Raw genomic sequence first — 18,310 nt, 5'->3', positions numbered from 1 at the left:
CCCACGCCTTTTCATCATTTCTTCTTGCATGTATGCCTTTCAATTTTCTCTATCAGTGAATTTTGACTAATATTAAAACAATTCAAATTTTGTCTTCGAAGTCTTGGAGTCGAACCATACAATCCAGAATTTGTTTCATCTTCCCACTCGGGTTGATTACTAGTCCAACTACAACTATTCTTATGGAATTGGTTCTTCATCAACTCTCCAACGCATCGAGTCCAACCAACTCTCGTATAGAGTGGAGTCATCGGAAATGATTTTCATGTGCTACTTCAGCATTGTTATAAATGATGCATAACTTACACAATATATTAAACATATAATACCAAAATGATTTTCAGGTGTTACTTCGGCGGCATTTATGAGAGTCAAGTTGTTGCCAATTACAAAAAGAAACAACGTTTTCGGAAAGAGATTGTTGATTCAAAAAGAGTTGTCCACAAACTCAGAGTTATGCATCATCTACAACAATGTTGATAATAAAGAGCAGATCGAACAAAACATATATACTACAAGAGGCACTGAGCATTTTCTAAGATGAAACGAGGAAACCCTTTAATTAAGTACTCTTACTCGGAAGAGGTGGGACTTGGAAGCAGGGGCGAAGCTAGCCTTTGACTAGATGAGGCAAATGCTCAACACTCCTATATTTATATATGTATTTAACAATATTCACTAAATGCCCCCTTATTAAATTTCGATATTCCTCTATACATAATTTTGCTACATCTATTATGAATTACTGGCTGCGTTCCTGCTTGGAAGAGCTTTTTTATTTATGTAGATTTAATATTTTTGTAGTATTTGATTTGGAACTGTGAATAATATTTTAATATTGTCAAGTACTTGAAATTTAAGTACACTTTTTTGCTAAGAAAATAAAGATAAGGAATTGAACAATTTTATAACACTATAGATAAAATATTAAAAAGTGGAGTATAATGAAATTAAGCCAAGGTATAACTAAAGTATAGTTATGATTTTAGAAAGAAACGGAGTCATATATTGGCATCTTTATTAACGACGTCTTAATTTTGACTTTTCGATTAAATTTATACCAACGTGTGGTATAACTAAATAGACACGAATTACACCAACATGGGAATAATTAAATACAGTACTATACAAAAATGGAAATTGAAAAGATGCTGCGTCTCTATCAATTCTGTGTTACTTGGTGTGAGAGGAAAAGGTACCCAAAATAATTTAATTAAATTAAAAGAAGGCCAATTTTTTGTTTTTATTGAATACCTTGGAATTTGAAGATAGGTAGAGAAAATAAGTTTATGAATTTTTAGTGACCCATAAAATCACGTAAAACCAATGGTTCCCAAAATCACGATTTTAACATCACAAATAGTAGTATTTGAACAAATCAAGTGATGAAATATTTGTAATATACTACTCCATATTATTGCCATATACGTAGGCATTTGAATTAAAAATATTTAATGATTAGTGACGCTACTTGGTGGTGGATGAAGTATGAATATGGACAAAAAGCAGACATTAAATAAATGAAAATGCATATAGGTCTACACATGTAGGCCCACCAAAAAAATAGTTGCATCACTTAATTAAAAAGGGAAAGTAACTATATAATTGAAATGATAATTTACATATTTTCACAAGATCTCTCTGAATTTGTAAAACAATTAAATAATTTAAATTAGTTTTAAATACATACACGGTTGATGAAAAAACCATAATGATTGAGAATCAGATTCTATTAGAATGGTTCATTTTTCTTTTTTCTTCTTTGTGATATATTATCACTTGTAGATAATCTTCCTTTTTTTTATTTAATTGTTTTCAACCAATTATATATTACTACTAATGTTTTGTTAATTTTTACGGTCAACAGAAACCCTAATTCATTTTTAACTTTATAAAATTAAAAGTTGAAAATCAAGAGAAAAAGGAAAAATGGGAAAAGTGGTGATCGGTAAAAAACAGCAATTTTGATGAACAAAAAAAAAACAGTAGAAAACAAAAGAGCTGAGGAGTGAGAAGAACCATACACAGATATTCAGCCTCAACCACCAACATGGCTTCTCTCTCTACTTCTCTCCTTTCATAATTTTTTAGGTTTGTTTCTCTCTCCTTCTCTTTCTCCTTCTCGGGGGATGGAATTGTTTATGCAATATCTTTGATTCTACTAGATTTATTCTGTTTGATTTATGTATTCCAGTATTCCGAGTTGCGTTGATTAAATTTTGTTCCCTCATCATTTCGGTATTTACTTTTCATCTTTTAGGTAATTTTTTCATTGATTAGTGTGAAATTTTTGGCTATAGGAATTTGGTAGAGGCTGATATGTTTGGAGATGAATTTCGTATGATTCAAGGCTGAATTTGTCATCGGAATCTGGTTTTTGCCATTTTGGGTGTGTAAATTTATTGCCTTTTTTGTTTGTAGAGAAGGGTTTTGATCTCTGAACTGGTATTTCTATCCCCTTTTCCGGTAGGATTTTTGTTAATAGTCTATAAAGAAGGAAATTAGCAAGTATAGATTTGGGATTTCCTGTGGCCGAAGTTATCAGACATTAATGTCTGAGTTTTTCTATGGAAGTATAGGAATGGGTGAAAGTTGGAAAAACTGAGGTTGTATGAAGTTATTTTTGCTACCTTTTCCAGTCGTGTTACGAGCTTGAGGCCGATGGAAACAAAGAAGGTGACTGTATTCGATATAGAAGGTGGGGCTGGAAGTGAAATTGAATGCAAAGGGTTAGACATTGAGAATCAGATCAATATGGATGAGCCTCACTGTTCTGAGATTGAAATGATGGAAATGGAAACGGCTGAGACTGAGATATCGAGGATGTGCAATGAGGGGGAAAATGGATCTGAGATTGTTGGCTTTAGCTCTGAGAAGTGCGAGGGAAGAAGCCATAGAAATGTGGTTTTCTCTAGAGAAGCTCCTCTTGTCGTTAAGGAAGATGCCAGCGTTAGCTCTTGTAGCTGTGGGGCTGAGAAACTGAAATCCAGATTGGCTGCTTCTGATTCTCTGCCTGGAAAGAGTGGGAGGAAGCTCAGTCGACAAGATAGAATTGAACTAGGTCGATTGTTTCAGGGTGCTGTGAGTTCCCATGACTGGGAGCTTTCTGAGAGTCTGATCTTGTTGGCTGATCCACAGACTCTAAATGATGCACTGTGCATTGCTTTGGATTCAGTCTGGTTTTTGAGCACACAGCAAGAGTTACATGGAATTACTGGATTAATCAAGAAGATTATTGCTAATGGGGCGTATGACTTTACTCGAGCAGCACTCAGGACTTCCTTTCTTGCTTCATGTGTTTCTGCTTGCCAAAGTCGCACAATGAGCCTTACTGACACTGTTACTGTAATGGCGCAAAGGTAGTTAAAGGAACCTTTTTCTGCACACACTCATTTATATGTAGGAATGCTCACCCTCCATAAGTATACATTATATATTGTTAGTTAGGTTTTTTATTATTTTAGTAAATTATTCTTCGTAAGCCAATGGAGTTAGTGGATCGAGTAACTTGGGACTTTAGTCTGCCTCTCTTGCTCTTGAATCTTAAGAAATTAAATAACTGGACTCTCCAAGTTATTTGTACTGTCTGGTGATTTGTTCAGAAAGTAATGGTAAATTTAATGCTAACACTAGTTAACAATATTCCTTTTCCTTCAAGCTAATTTTGGATAAATTGCTGCAATAAAATATTCTAACTCACTTTATAATTTATAGAGGAAAAATGATTGATATCTTGCCTGCTGCTTACTGACATTCTTGCTTATGTTCTGAACATTTTCACAATCCATACTGGCAGGTTACATGAAAGGCTTCAAGAGTGCAACGGGGATGAAGTCTTGAAGGCTGAAGCTGGCGCTAAAGTTCAGAAATTTACCGAGTGGGCTCTTAAATGTATAAGTTTCCATTCTCGCTGCCAGGGAAACAGGGGCAGAGTAGGCCACAATTCTCCTGTTGAGATACAACTACAGCTATCTGCTTTCAAGACCTTCCTGGATCTTGCAGGCAACCATCTTACCGGGAAGGATTTTACTGAAGCTTTTGATGCAGCTTGCTTCCCACTTACCCTCTTCTCTAGCTCATTTGATCCTGGATGGGCATCAGGTATATCAGCTACTGCAATCCAAGGATTACTGGGCATGCTAGTTGAGGGTGGCGCAGACAATGTTAACCAGTGTTTTTTGGAGGCTTCACGTTTTGGGAGTACTGAACTTGTTCGCATTTTATTGCAGGTATCTTTTTCTAATGTCTACTGATAGGCAATACTTTTAGGGGGCATTTACTTAAGGATAGGATGGATTGATAAAAATAAATACTACTCCGTACAAGCTAATCCATTGTTTTCTTTGATGGATTGATTAATTTTGAGCATGTTTGACCATCTTATTTTATAAATAGTCAATCCTATTTTTATCGTAAATCCTATCAGTCAAACTAAATACCCCCTTATTCACTAAATGTTTGCTGTGAATAAATACTTCATGTATGTTTTTGTGTTCCCATTTTGGGGAGAACTGTGATGCTTTGAGTTGTTCATGGGTGACATGTTTCATTGCTGTATTTGTGTATTAGATTGCTCAAAGGAACAGCTTGGATGTGGATGTTGATCTGGCCCTGGGCTTTGCTTCACACTATGCTAAAATTGGTACTATGGAATGTCTAGTCGAAGAGGGTAATGCTACGGCTTTCTTGGGTCCTTTGATGAGAGCTGCCGAAAGGGGCTGCATGGCCGTTGTTCAGTGGTTCGTCCAAAGGGGTTGCCGAGACATGGAGCTCTGTCTTGCCCTTACAGCTGCCACTTCACGCAGTCAAGTAGGTGCCGCTTCATATCTTCTCCCTCACGTTCCTCAGCACGTTCTCGCTGCCCTCAGTATCGAAATACTCAAGGCCGCTGGCGAGCGAAGTGGTGGCTCTCTCGAAGGGGTAGCTTTCCTCCTCCACGCAGACTTTCTGGGGGACCCCATAGCAACCTACGCCGTCGCCGACAGCATCGCCAGATCAGAAGATGAGGCGATCGCCCCTGAGTTGAGGGCGTTTTTGAAAGAACACTGGTCGGACGTCGCGTTCTTGGAGGGACTAAGGGAAGGAGAGGTACACTTCTCAAACCTAGTCCAGATTCTGAGATGGGGCGAGTCGCCAGTTTGTCTGAGGGATCTGCCCGCCCCGCTGAGGGTGACGATAGCGTACCTGCCTCTGTATAGGGAGTGTGTGAAGGCGGGAGGGCGGCTGTTGTCTCAGAGGCACCGGGGACAGCTGGTGGAAGCCGCGAGGCGGCTGGAGGGGGTGGTCCTCGATGAGCCCGGGCAAAGGAGAGAACTAATGGCAGTCTTGGAGCATCATCTACCTCCATTTTTCATCACTGCTCAAGGTTCAGGTGTAGAAAAGTAATGGAATATTAGAAAGAGAAGAGTGTGTGAAGTGTGTGGGAAAAAAATCTGATGAACATGTTCATTATATGCTGATTTGTGCCCAATTCAACCTCATTTGGTGCACTATGGCTTACATAAATCTCCAACTAATCAATTAACAGTATGGTCATGCTTAATTTTTACCTGCATATTGGTGTTACTGTCATTTATTTATTTATTTATTTATTTTTTTTTATGCCAGTTTCAAGATTCAATTAACTTAGTTTTTTTTCTTTTTTCTTTTGAGGGATCCAAATAAGTGAATAACTTAGTTACGTAGTTCTAGTTAAAAACTATTCGTGACTAATAAAAATTAACTAAACCTTAACAAAGTTATAATTAAATTTTAACTTTAGGCTAGTCAATTATCAAGTGATGATGGGGAATTGATCAACCTCAATAAGAATGATGATCAATTTTATTGTCTCTTGGATTTTACAATTCGATAGGTTTTGTATAGAGTCAAGGTAGAAATTTTAATCGTGAGATTTTTCACAAGTCTTTTTTTTCAAAAGCTAAAATTCCATTTTTAGCTGTTATTTATGTCTCAATTCAGCTCTAATTTCTGCAATAAGAGCAGTCATATCATATCACGGCCCATATTCAATTTTCATAAATTAAAATCTTACTATATGACAACGAAATTCCTAAAATTACATAAACAAAGTTGGTAACTTGCAAGATAAAATCACATAATCAAAACTTATAATTTTTTCTTGAGGATGTGATTCATGGTGTTGACGCTTGTCGTTGAACATTTGTAAATTGTGGTGCAATCAAACATCGCATTTCGAAGCCTGTCAAAGGCAATTCCGATTATGCAAAGGGGCACTGGTCATTGGGGCCTTCCCCTCGCCTTTTGGCCTATTGGCAAGTGCCGAATGACAAAAATGTACCAAATGAGAGTAAAAGTCTGAAGATGTCATCGTTTTTAAATTCTTTGCATTTTCTATGTGCTATTTACAGAAAAAAATGTATAATATAATTAAAAGATAAAAATTTACAAATAAGAAAATAATGAAGGCAAAATCAAATACTAGTAAAAAAATTTACCAAGGGAAAAATTGACCGTAGTCGCCCGCACCGTTGCAATAGAGCAACGTAACTAGAGATGTCAAGTGGGCCGGCCCAGGCCCATAACTGAGGCGGGCCGGGCCTGGGTTTTGGTATGCAGAATGAGCCCAGCCCAGGCCCAGGCCCAGCGGCTGGGCTGGGCCGGGCCAAGGTCAATTATTTTTCCTAACCAAAGAGATTGGCACTATATGTAAAAAATAAAAGGAATGACATAATATAATTTCATATCCAAAATTAACAAATATGTGTATTCACACGCATGTAATATATACACACATAAATGTTACTCTTATTTAATTTAGATAAATCAATTAACAACTAATATTCATAATTATGCAAATCATTTAGTGATAAAAATCTATAATCATGCAAATGAAATGTAATCATGGAATTCAAATTTGTTACTATAATTATGGAATTCAAATGCAAATCAAATCAATGAACAATATAACAATTAACAATTTGTTACTATAATTATGGAGTATAAGTTTGGATTTAGGTTGAGAAATTAAATTAATAGATTATCTGTTTGCATAATATCATTAACAAAATCTATGAGTATGTTTAAAATATACAAATATAAAATAATCATGCATTTACTATTAAATTACTAGAAAACATATATAGGATATAATTCATACTTATATACATATATACCGAAGGCTGCCTTCTAAGGCTTAATTATAGGGTATACTATTTTTAAAGAGAAAATTAGTTACTAATTAATCATTATAATTATGGAAATCAAATTTGTTATAAGTTTTGATTTAGATTGATTGAACTCAATTTGTCTTATGGAGTAACAAATAATAATATGTATTATATGCATAAAATGGATCTATTCAAAGTATTATGAAGTATATAGGACATATATCAGATTCTGCTGGGCCTGGGCCGGTCCTGGGTTTGTAAAAAGGTCCAATTGTAGCTCAGTTAACATACTCAGCCCAATCCAAACCCGCTCCATTTCATTGGTGGGCTGGGCCTGAGCTGGCCCGGCCCATTTGTCATCTCTACACGTAACATCGTCCAGCCCGGGGCTGCGCTTCAATAGGGCCCAATTCAGTAAATCACGCCTAGCTCTCCTTGTAAGTAAGATTTATGTATCACTTGAAACTTGAAGAAAAGGATTCTTTAGAAACACTCCACCCTTTTGATTTAGATATGCAAACTTATTTAGTTATTTTGGTTTGTTTAGTAATTGAATTTTTTATTAATTATAGGAAGTTGCAATCAACAAGATTCAAAATAATACGTCTCATTAAAAAATGATAGTAATAAAGATCTCGAATTCGAGTTAACTAGTAGTATGACACAATCTTTAAAATTTGGATTAATTTACCTATAAAATTTTTTGGTATATTTATATACATGTATATCTAGGTGGTGGCGTTAAAGGGCATGAAAGCCAAGAACATGAGGAGGCCGAGAATGAAGATGGGCAGCAGCAGCAGAAGAAGAAACGGCGGCGGCGGAAGCGGCGGAAGCAGCAGCGGCAGAATCAGCAGCGACACCGTGAGGCAAGCCAGCAGCAGCACCGACTCCAGCGTGAAATATTGCCAGATTTTACCTCCATACCCCTGCGAAATTCCATCTTTGCCCCTCACCTTCTTCTTCTTCGAGTAATCATATTCCACATTCATCACCAAACTCGATCGCCTTCGCTCCGCACCGCTCATTTCACTAACAATCCAATCTTTCCTCGCCCCAGCTGCACCAATTACGAAGAAATGGATCAATTTTTTCAATTTTTGGAGAGAGAGAGGAATAGGAAAATTGTTGTTGTGTTTTTTTTGACGACAGAAAACAAGAACCAATTTTGATTGGAACAATGTATATGTCTTGTTTCCTTTTTAGGGCTCAATTATAAAGAGGATTTGAAATGGGTTTTTAAGGATGTTTTATCAACCATATAGATGAAGAAAATGACTGAGTTCAATGAATGAGCAGTGAAATCAATAATAAGAATTTGAAAATCTCTTTTTCAATTAATTTCTAGGTTCTTCTCCCCTGGCCCCTTTGTTCGGTGTGACTATTACTACTAGTAAGAATGAAATGTTAGGGCATGCGCAAGCCACCACTCATTGGACATACCCAATTTTGGATGTGTCCATGAAAACTTGGCCACCACAATAGTGGCCCTCCAGATCATCATTTTTTTTATATTTGAGCAATTAAAATTATTTTCATACATTTTTGTTATATTTTAATATTACTAGAATAAAAATTATGTACCTATAATAATTAAAAAATGCTTACTTTAAAAATTAAAAATTGAAACCAAATTTTCGTCGTAATATAGATAGGGTAAAATTATACAACGAATTTTTTTTAAATACAATAAAAAAAATGATGTACACCGTCCGCCTACTTGGTGTCGTCATCTCCACCTTGCATTTTGTAAACTTTGAAAATGGTAGATATTGAAATTAGGATTTAGAATTGGAGAAAGATAAAAAAAATGGGAGGAATATAGTATTTATAAAAACAATTTTCGAAAAAAAAAAAAATCTGACCAAGGGCCGCAGGCGGCTCAGTAGTGGGGGGCCGAGCCCTGCCCAACTCCGGGCCAAGGGCCGCGGCCCTCCCACTGTGGATACTCTTAGAAAAATACAACAAAAGAAATGTAAAATTTACATTATTTGCTAATCCAGTTGGATAATAAAAATATACTCCTATGATGTATGTACAGATTACATATCACTGATTATCACACATACCACATGATTTAAATTGTGGCTTTGTGCCTTAAAATTGTCGGCAAATCTTTGGAACTTTTTGCTTTCCTTGCTTGAGAAACTTCGTTATAGTAATTGATTTGATTTAAAATTGAAATCCATTTCAATAAGTCGGTTGCTTGGTTTTAAATTGAGATTAAAACTTGTAAACTTGTATTTGTCCAGAGTCAAAGACCTCATTGCCTTGGCTAAATAGAATCCGACCCTAAAAAGAAATTATTAACAACATAATTAAGCTACCAAATTGATCACATATACGAAATCTTCGATTCAGTGTTATGTTTATGTGTCAAACATTTAATATTATGGGTTCATAATGATTTATAATCATTTTCTGAACATGTAAAAACTATGTCTAACAAGCGTAAAATATCTTGAAATTCACGTTGTCACATTAGATTAACATCCAAATTTCTATTATAGGATCAGAATTTTATTTCTTTTCTTATACTGTAAGAATGACGCTGAATTTCCAAAAATTTTCACATGCAAATTCACATGATCTTAATAAAATTAATTAAAAAAAACACGTGCCGGAGACTTTTACAAGAACGAATCTGTATCTGCATATTTCTCTGTTCATGCACTTAAACCAATTTTTTATTGCAACCCAAATTTGAATTAACACATGCACAAAACCCCTTTCAAAACCGACCCAATTCATAAATGGCTGCAAGAAAAGAGGTTTCAAATTGGGAAAAAATTCAACAAGCACGCATATACGCCGTTGACCGCTACTGCCCTTTCATGAAAGTCAACGTTAGTCCACCCAAATGATACTAGTACGGAGTAGTACTAAAAGGAAGACAACTAAGTGGTGGCGGACGCAGAATTTTGGGGCGGGTTTTGATGTATTTTTCCATGTAGACATCGCTAGAAGCAATTACAACATTAATGATAGAAGATACGAGCAAGAGACGAATAATGAAAAAAAAAAATTAAAGGCTAAATGATACTATAAACTAGAGATCTATATTACGATTAACTATTATTAAAAGTTTGACGAAAGAGTACTCTCATAACTGCTATTTTTAACACTATTCCTCGACAAATAAGCTCTGTAACACAATATCTTATAACTCGAAAATCTTATAAAATCTTTTCATAATTTTTTATGCATCTATATTCTTAGAATTATGCAGCTTTCTATGATAAAAAACTAAATTTAATGATATAGTTTGAGAATCTCATAACAAACCTTAAACCTATGCATATTCTTATATTCCATTAATCAAAACCAAGCAAACCAATCAAAATACTATGACATGGCGAGTTCTTTTAAGTTTTAACCGGATCAGAACCGTTGATAATCCACTCCAATCATAGTAAAACAGAATCAAAGTCAGTTTATTTCACCCCACTAAGGATATCGATTTATCATACGATAATATCATTAAACATAATTAAAGATAAGTTTACAAACGATAAGTCAACATTTTGAACAAGAAAACTTCCACACACAATCTTTGCTGAGCTTCAACTCCTCAATTGCCATCTCCTCATTTTCATTCCTGGAAACCAAAAATGAAGTAAATCAGTCCACGATCTCGAATGTATTCTAGGCCCAACACGTTTGTGGGCCTTCGTACACGTATTTTAGGCCCACCACGTTTCCTATTGTTACTATGATCACTGTCGCCTATTTTTCCAATATATAGATATGCATCGTATCGAACTAGGTAAACAATTGATGTGTTTATTCGTTTATGTTTGTGATCACTTTATTTCCTAACAGGGTAGAAGGGTTCCTAGATAACTCCACATTGTTCAAAACACACAGCAAATACAAGTATTATGAGTGATGAATATCAGCTAAGAAAATAATCTAAATCAGCACAACATTATAAGCATACCTCATCATCATCATCATCGCCTCCATCTTCCTTGTTCTTCTTGAGACGAGTTTCGCCACCCTCCTTAGTAATCGGAAGCTTCATAGGCCCAAAAGGCGTGTCCACATTGATGTTTCCTTTTATGGCGTAGCCTGTCCCCCTTCCTCGTATCATATCCCAAAGGGCAGAGCCACAGTCCTTGGGCCTAAACGTGATGGGAACATCAATGAAGCCCGTCCCCTTCTTCTCGATATTAGTAGGCTTGTTGAGATCAGCGCTGCCAATGCTCACATCGCATAGCCAAATCTCAAAGTCAATATCATTAAGGCATAGGTCGAAGTCGTTCTGGTTTCCCAGCTTCAAATGAAGCGTGGCACTGGTTTCTTCGAAAGAGAATTTATCGAAATTAATCTTGTCGAGATCAATCTCTGGTTTGTAAGGAATGGGGATCTCCCCGGTCTTCTCGAGGGGAAAAGTAAGCCTGCCAAACACAGGCACATCCACAATGAGGTCGACCTTAACTCTGTAAGGAATCACACTCCCGGGTTGGATATCATCGTACGTACTCTTGATATCATCGTATATAAGACAAAGTGGCAGCTTGACAGTCTCGGAGCCATGTGCGTGGATTGTCCCCGCATCGGGAATCAACCCAGAGACCAGCTTCCTCCCATCGCTCTCGACCAAATAGTTTATGTCGATGAGGGGGATTGGAACAGGATTCGGGTTCGTGACTAGGACATCCACAACTATCTCGGCCTTCTCCATACTGATATGAGGGATGTGGATCTCAGTAACATCTGCAGTTGGCTTCCCAAATCCGATTGTTCCCTCAATTTTCTCACCAATGTCGTGGATGAAACCTTTAACCTTGTCCAAAAAGCCACCCTTCTCCTCATCTTTATTCTCTTCTTTCTCCCCTCTGTCCTTCACTTCCCTTTCGGCCACATCTGACTTATCGTAAGACGACATATCTATCGAGTAACAAGTTACAAAAGATGCAGATATCAGACAGCGGACATAGATGACTCAGATGCAAACAAACACACAAGCAACTAACCCCATAAAACCACATATCACAACTAATGAAAAAGTAGAATTTCGGATAATTGACTTGAAAAGGACGGGACCACATTAACGATCAAGAAAGTCGAATGATTCTTATTGCAGATTCCTAAGCATCAAATCAGAGGAACAGATTGTTAACTTGGCATACAGAATACTGAGAATCCTAACACAAAGTTCAGTTTCAAAAAGGATTCTAACCACGTATGCCATTACCGGACTTCGAGGTTCAAACTTCAAAGACAAAAACTTGTGTACATCCACCCAAATTAGGGTCACCAATTGCCATTTAGCTATGGTTTATTCATCACAATTAAGATTTCATTACACAATTACACTTCAATATGGAAATGGACTGAATCAAGATAACAAGATTCATACATGAAATGCATCTTTGCTAAACACTAGCAAACCTCTGATAGAATCTCATTTTAACAGAAAACAGAGAAGAAAATAACTGCAGAGCTCATTCATCAAGATTCAGAAAAAATGGATCAAGGTCAAAGGGTACTGAAATCACCAAAAAGATCATATCTTTGCCCATTTAAATCAAGACCCACAAATTTCACAGTTCATAAGCCTAATTTTGACAGATCTAGAACCCAAAATCAGGACCATAAAATCTAATTTGTTATGAAAAGAAATGATCTGTTTGTCTCCATAAACACAAAACATGGAGTGACTAAAATCAAGATCAAGATAGATCTATATCAATACATCACCAACAAACAAAAAAAGATCTGCTGATTCCACACCCAAATCATGAAAAGAAAACTGCAACAGCTCATGACCACATATACAATCTGATATCACCCCACAACAACAACTACAAAAAAAAAAGAAAGAAAAGAAAGATAAGGAGAGGATCAATTTTACCTGCAAAGTGAAGTGAGCAAGTAATGTCCAAGAACGAGATCTTTCTTGATAAAATCTCGTTAGTTTATAAGTGTAATATTTATGACCCAATGTAATGATTATAATACAGGAGAGAGGATTGGCTTTTAATGTACACGTGGATCTTTACTTGGTTTCGTCAATGGATATAGAAAACGAAAAATGGAGTGACTAAGTTAATTTATTTTGCCGACATTACAAAAATGAGAGAGACCTTACAATTGTCAATTGATGATTCATTTGCATATATTATTAGGAGGTTCATAAACTAATTCTGGAAATATTATTTGAGCGTCTTAATATAAGAGAAGACAATTGGATGAATGAGATTATGCCACGTGGCATTGAATAATTTTGATAATATAGAAATGATAGATTTAATCACAGATTTTCAATTTTATTTATGTTAATTTTTCTATAAAAATATTAAATTACATATTATAAATTTATATTTTACCACTTCGCAAGATGTGTGTTATGGAATTGTGATATATTCCTATTGTCGAACTGCCAAATCAACACGCTGAGAATAATTTAATTAATTTGTATATCTAAAAATGAATATAAATAATCCGTATTGTGTAAAAATATTTAAAAATAAACTGAAAAATGAGAATTCGACGATTTCGTCGAAACTAGTTCAACACTGATTGTAATCGTCTTTTATATTTGAAGATGCCCATATTTCATTTCATTGATATAACTAGCCCATTCATTTGATGAGGCCCAACAGATATAGGTTTAATTTCTAGGGTTTCCTAATAAAAAAGCCCCAATCCCCAATCGGCGTCACAGAGAGAGAGAGAGAGGTCGACAATGGTGACATACAGGGTATGTGTGAATTAGTTTTGATCACTGTGGCGTTGCTCATATTTCCCATTTCAACGTGATTTTTGAAATGACTTGTTTGTGTGCAGTTTCATCAGTACCAGGTGGTGGGGAGGGCGCTGCCCACCGAGACGGAGGAGCACCCTAAGATATTCCGCATGAAGCTTTGGGCCACCAATGAGGTTCGCGCCAAGTCCAAGTTCTGGTATAACTATTCTTTCCCGCTCGAATTCTGTTGTTTTTCAGATTACTTGTCATAGCTCTTGCCCCAATGCTTTATCATCTTATTGATTTTGCGTATATTTTGTTTCGACCTGCATTTTGATCCCAAAATACTTACTTAGCTCCTTTAAAATTTTTACTTTTTGATACTCCAATTGTATATCAATGTGTATCTCATATATTCAGCTTCACTGCATACGAAGACTTGAATTTGATTGATTTATGGGAAAATTAGCTTTGCCACTACATATTGCTTCTTTTTGAATTAGTTGAAACCTATAAGCTTTACTGCATTAGTAGACTGGTAAATCTGATGCATGTGAAAATTAGCTTTGCCGATACGATTTGCTCCTTTTGAATTCTTTGAAATGTCTATAGGCTATTTAGCTAAATGCTTATATAGTAATGGTTAATATATGTAGGTATTTCTTGAGAAAGCTTAAGAAGGTGAAGAAGAGCAATGGTCAGGTTCTTGCCATCAATGAGGTATACATCCTACTTTCTTTATTCATCAACCATTATCGATAGAGCCCTTTACATGAGTTTTTTGCTTCTTTTCTAAGATTTAAAACCGTAGATATAACTTTGCTGTGATTTTATTGTTTATAGATGACATAAACACATTTAATGATACATATAATCCTAGCACTATATTGTTGCTGTATATTGATGCTAATATACATTTTTGTCTTAATTGAAAGAGCATCAAAAGTGTCATAGTTTTCTGCTCCTACTTTTGATAGTTTTGTAATATAATCTGTGTGTTTTACATTTGGTTGCAGATATTTGAGAAGAATCCAACGACAATCAAGAACTATGGGATCTGGCTGCGGTACCAAAGTAGAACCGGCTACCACAACATGTACAAGGAGTATCGTGATACGACCTTGAATGGTGGCGTTGAGCAGATGTACACTGAGATGGCTTCTCGTCACAGGGTGCGCAGTCATTGCATCCAGATCATCAAGACAGCCACTGTCCCGGCAAAGCTTTGCAAGAGGGAGAGCACCAAGCAGTTCCATGATTCCAAGATCAAATTTCCATTGGTGTACAAGGTGGTGAGGCCACCGAGCAGGAAGCTCAAAACCACTTACAAAGCAACCAGGCCAAACTTATTTATGTAAGCTTTCCCGGGTTGAACATTGCCCAGGTTATGCTATTTTTACGACCAAGAATATCAATTTGATATGATTTTTGTCAGTTGTAGTATCGTTATCATCTTTATTTTTGCTGAGTGAAGTTGTTTTTGATTAGATTTTCCTAAAAGTGTTCTTATTTTGTGTTTGTTTCAAGTTGAAACCAATGTTCTCATGTTTGCTATGTTATTTGATTTGAACAAATAAAAAAGGCCTGACAAATTTTTCAAAGGAAATGATATTTCTAAAAGTCGTTAAAATCTCCATTCGTAGAGACACCTTTGATTACCATGTCACATGATAGTAGAAATTATGTAAAGATGTATCCAATATTTGTATAAATTTTGCTTGACTTTGTTATAAATAAAAAATTAATGATTATTTCATATATAATCCAAAAATAAATAAACTTCTAAAGTATAGTTCCATCTGGGATCACAGCACTTCTTATAACCACAATTATTCCTCCTGAAATTATGTAGCCATTTGCTTCCCTGTTTCCTTCCTGCACATTGTCCTTATTCATAATCTGCAGCAAAATCATGCATACTTTTCTCAGTGTTTTGTTTGAATAATTGAGTCATGATATAGAGGCGATGGAAATAATCCAAATCGAATAATCGAATTCGGTTTGGTTAAAAAATATTATTTCAAAATTTGATTGGGTTCGATTTAGTACTTTCAAAACCAAAATTGAAATGCTCACCCCTAACATAGATCATCGATCTTGCAACGTACCATGACATTTTTCCCGATTCTTGCATGTTTATCGATGATCGCCTTCCTTATGTGTGAGCCATCCCCAATGCCAATAGGAATGCCTATGGCTTCACCATCACTCATTCCATTCTGCATATTTCCATTCTCTTAATTAGGACTGATTTTGAATCCTTTTAGTACAATAGTTAGATCATACAAATGCTTAAGTAGTTTGCTTACATGATCATATGTATCAGACCCCATGATAACTGAATCCTCAACCACAGCATTGTCCCCTATCCTTGTTCTTATGCCTACCACAGTGCCTTTGATCCTGCATTTCTGTGTTCGACACACAGGAAACGTCACACATACATCAAATCAATGAAAAACAATATCCAAGAATGAGACAAACTTTTGATATGTTTGCTTACACTAAGAATGCAACCATCTCCGATGATGGAATCCGTGATGACTGCATCCCTTACAAGAGTTGGAGGTAGATGGCGTGGCAGCGTGTAGAGAGGCGAGTCTCTATCGTAGAAGCTGCTATCATAGTAAAAAATATGAATGTGCGTTTAGACAAGCATTTCTTTTCAAAAATTACTAGTTGGAGATGCCTACTTATACATTGCGTTTGCCCTTCTAATGGTTTCCATATTCGCTCGATAATATGCCTCTATGCTTCTCATATCCTCCCAGTAACCCTCAAACAGATAGCCATTGATCTACAAAGTGGGAAAATGCAAAAAAAAGGATTCAGGATTTTAATGGGGACAAGAAAGAGATGGCTTAGTTACCTTCATTCCAAGGGAGATTGCACCGGGGATTACTTGGCTTTTCAAGTCATTCACATTTGGGAAAGCCTCTGTCAGCAACATTCTCATCACATCTCTGTTTATGACATAGATTCCCATGCTCGGAAACTCATCACCATCGTGCTTATTCGTCTGAAAATGATGGTTGGAAATCTCTTCATTCTCTCTGAACTCAAGGACTTCATTTTGAGAATCGAGTTTGAAAATCCCAAATCCAAGATCCTCATTCTTGGTTGTGCTAAACAAAGAGACAGTTATGTGTGCCTTGCTTCTCCGGTGGGCGTCTATGAGTTTCTGATAGTCCATTCTGTAGAGATGGTGGCCAGGAAGAATCAAGAACTCGTCGACAGGATACTCCTCAAGAACCCACAGACACCTCCTAATTGCATCTGCTGTTCCCTAAGCACATACAAATGCATAAGAATTAAGGCCTTTTTATGCGCTTTTTAGTATTTTCAGAAATGTGATGAATACCTGAAACCAGCCATTGTCATCTGGGCTCTGATACGCTGCAATGACCTCCACGAATCCATCCTTTGAGAGACGCGCGCCAGAGTAGGCCCGTGCAATGTGGGAGTTGAGAGAAGTCGAGTTAAACTGCGTGAGAGCGTAGATTTTGGTTATGTTGCTGTTGATGCAGTTGCTCAACACAGCATCAACCAGCCTGTAGTTCCCAGCTATAGGGACTGCAGCCTCCGATCTCCTCTTTGTCAGCGGGTAGAGTCTCGACTGCGGTGACTGGTCTCCAAACACAATTGCTGCAACACTCTGATCACACTAATAAACACTTCACATTCTTGAAATCAAGAGGAACAAAAATCTAATATTTTTTTTCATACTAATTAACTATCCTCAGCACCTGGCTTGCTGGTGGGAAAAGGGAGTTCAAGCAGTCCGGATTCTGCGAGCTCTTGACCAATAAACTCGAAGGAGACGTAGCGCCAGTCTTGGGAAGGATGCACCATGAAGAGAGCACAGGCATTATACTAACAAATGTGAACTGTTTGGTTTCCTAAGGAAATGTGTATATTTTTGGTTATTTTCATTGTGTGGAGAGAATGATTTAATGAGGAAGATAGGAAGGGAATATTTAGGTTTCTTCTTCTTCATAGACACAAGATTAGATCTTGTCCCTGACCAGCTTGTTGCTGCTGCTCTTCAAATAGTATTTATCTATGTACATATAACTCTTCTTTGTGATACTTTTGGCCTAAGCTTCTCTTCACTTTTTTGTGTCTTTATTCCATCATGTGAGATGCTTGCTGCTCCATGAAACCTTGTTTATTTCTAAAAATACCATCTTAGCTTCTAGTTTTTGCCCTTAAAAGGCTTTATCACTCACTACTCATTCTTAGCACAAACCCATTTTATAATAAGAAAAGAAAATAGCACAAAAACAAGAAGAATGTATTATTATAATAATTATTGTTGTTGAAGGGGATACTTGATTTTATGTATTTTGGAAATGTTCTTGGCATTACTAATAAGAAATAGAAGCATATTTTTATCAATTATGTGTTTAGAGGGACAGAAAGGTGATATTTAAGTGATGTTTGGAAGCTGAGAATATAGTGAGCCTCAAGTTAGGTATTCTTCCTT

The 18,310-nt window shown here is 36.3% G+C and overlaps 4 protein-coding genes across 12 annotated transcripts; 2 read left to right on the top strand and 2 right to left on the bottom strand.

The window, feature by feature from the left end:
- Window positions 1-1,977: 1,977 nt before the first annotated feature.
- On the top strand, window positions 1,978-5,554 carry LOC125222524 (ankyrin repeat protein SKIP35-like). The gene is made up of 4 exons (XM_048125185.2): window positions 1,978-2,091; window positions 2,301-3,359; window positions 3,797-4,229; window positions 4,570-5,554. The coding sequence occupies exons 2-4, from the start codon at window positions 2,662-2,664 to the stop codon at window positions 5,383-5,385; spliced, it is 1,947 nt and encodes a 648-aa protein (XP_047981142.2). The 5' UTR covers window positions 1,978-2,091; window positions 2,301-2,661; the 3' UTR covers window positions 5,386-5,554.
- Window positions 5,555-10,543: 4,989 nt separating this feature from the next.
- LOC125222416 (Late embryogenesis abundant protein, group 2) lies at window positions 10,544-13,150 on the bottom strand. Of its 2 annotated transcripts, XM_048125008.2 has the most exons (3): window positions 12,991-13,150; window positions 11,071-12,023; window positions 10,544-10,728 (listed from the first exon to the last, which is right to left on the bottom strand). In XM_048125008.2, exons 2-3 carry the CDS (start codon window positions 12,019-12,021, stop codon window positions 10,723-10,725), a joined length of 957 nt encoding a protein of 318 aa, XP_047980965.1. In that variant the 5' UTR covers window positions 12,022-12,023; window positions 12,991-13,150; the 3' UTR covers window positions 10,544-10,722. The 2 variants fall into 2 exon arrangements, with proteins under 2 accessions (XP_047980965.1, XP_047980964.1); XM_048125007.2 differs by lacking the exon at window positions 10,544-10,728 and having other exon boundaries at window positions 11,044-12,023.
- A 535-nt stretch (window positions 13,151-13,685) lies between these two features.
- Window positions 13,686-15,311, top strand: LOC125222350 (large ribosomal subunit protein eL20-like). The gene is made up of 4 exons (XM_048124890.1): window positions 13,686-13,839; window positions 13,926-14,041; window positions 14,481-14,544; window positions 14,841-15,311. Exons 1-4 carry the CDS (start codon window positions 13,825-13,827, stop codon window positions 15,180-15,182), a joined length of 537 nt encoding a protein of 178 aa, XP_047980847.1. The 5' UTR covers window positions 13,686-13,824; the 3' UTR covers window positions 15,183-15,311.
- A 247-nt stretch (window positions 15,312-15,558) lies between these two features.
- On the bottom strand, window positions 15,559-18,231 carry APS2 (ADP-glucose pyrophosphorylase small subunit 2). Of its 8 annotated transcripts, none has more exons than XM_048124887.2 (8): window positions 17,571-18,231; window positions 17,186-17,488; window positions 16,694-17,110; window positions 16,518-16,621; window positions 16,328-16,442; window positions 16,134-16,235; window positions 15,901-16,043; window positions 15,559-15,723 (listed from the first exon to the last, which is right to left on the bottom strand). In XM_048124887.2, the coding sequence occupies exons 1-7, from the start codon at window positions 17,691-17,693 to the stop codon at window positions 15,903-15,905; spliced, it is 1,305 nt and encodes a 434-aa protein (XP_047980844.1). In that variant the 5' UTR covers window positions 17,694-18,231; the 3' UTR covers window positions 15,559-15,723; window positions 15,901-15,902. The 8 variants fall into 8 exon arrangements, with proteins under 8 accessions (XP_047980844.1, XP_047980838.1, XP_047980839.1 ...); XM_048124881.2 differs by having other exon boundaries at window positions 15,933-16,043; XM_048124882.2 differs by having other exon boundaries at window positions 15,933-16,043; window positions 16,328-16,439.
- Window positions 18,232-18,310: the final 79 nt, after the last annotated feature.

The sequence above is a fragment of the Salvia hispanica genome, chromosome 1 (genome assembly GCF_029641045.1).
Source record: "Salvia hispanica isolate PSC_SH4W2 chromosome 1, Shi_PSC_v1, whole genome shotgun sequence".
NCBI classification, from domain to species: Eukaryota; Viridiplantae; Streptophyta; class Magnoliopsida; order Lamiales; family Lamiaceae; genus Salvia; species Salvia hispanica.
This window is presented reverse-complemented; position numbering and strand designations above follow the sequence as displayed.

Bases quoted from the DNA above. Each gene is read 5' to 3' on its own strand.
- APS2 (XM_048124881.2), bottom strand. From the start codon at position 17,693: ATGCCTGTGCTCTCTTCATGGTGCATCCTTCCCAAGACTGGCGCTACG. The intron at 16,622-16,693 runs GTAACTAAGCCA...CCCACTTTGTAG, and splicing joins CAATCTCCCTTGGAATGAAG to ATCAATGGCTATCTGTTTGA. The intron at 16,044-16,133 runs GTAAGCAAACTA...GGAAATATGCAG, and splicing joins GGTCTGATACATATGATCAT to AATGGAATGAGTGATGGTGA.
- LOC125222350 (XM_048124890.1), top strand. The intron at 14,042-14,480 runs GTATAACTATTC...TAATATATGTAG, and splicing joins CGCGCCAAGTCCAAGTTCTG to GTATTTCTTGAGAAAGCTTA. The intron at 14,545-14,840 runs GTATACATCCTA...ATTTGGTTGCAG, and splicing joins AGGTTCTTGCCATCAATGAG to ATATTTGAGAAGAATCCAAC.
- LOC125222524 (XM_048125185.2), top strand. From the start codon at position 2,662: ATGGAAACAAAGAAGGTGACTGTATTCGATATAGAAGGTGGGGCTGGA. The intron at 3,360-3,796 runs GTAGTTAAAGGA...CCATACTGGCAG, and splicing joins GTTACTGTAATGGCGCAAAG to GTTACATGAAAGGCTTCAAG. The intron at 4,230-4,569 runs GTATCTTTTTCT...TTTGTGTATTAG, and splicing joins TTGTTCGCATTTTATTGCAG to ATTGCTCAAAGGAACAGCTT.
- LOC125222416 (XM_048125007.2), bottom strand. From the start codon at position 12,021: ATGTCGTCTTACGATAAGTCAGATGTGGCCGAAAGGGAAGTGAAGGAC.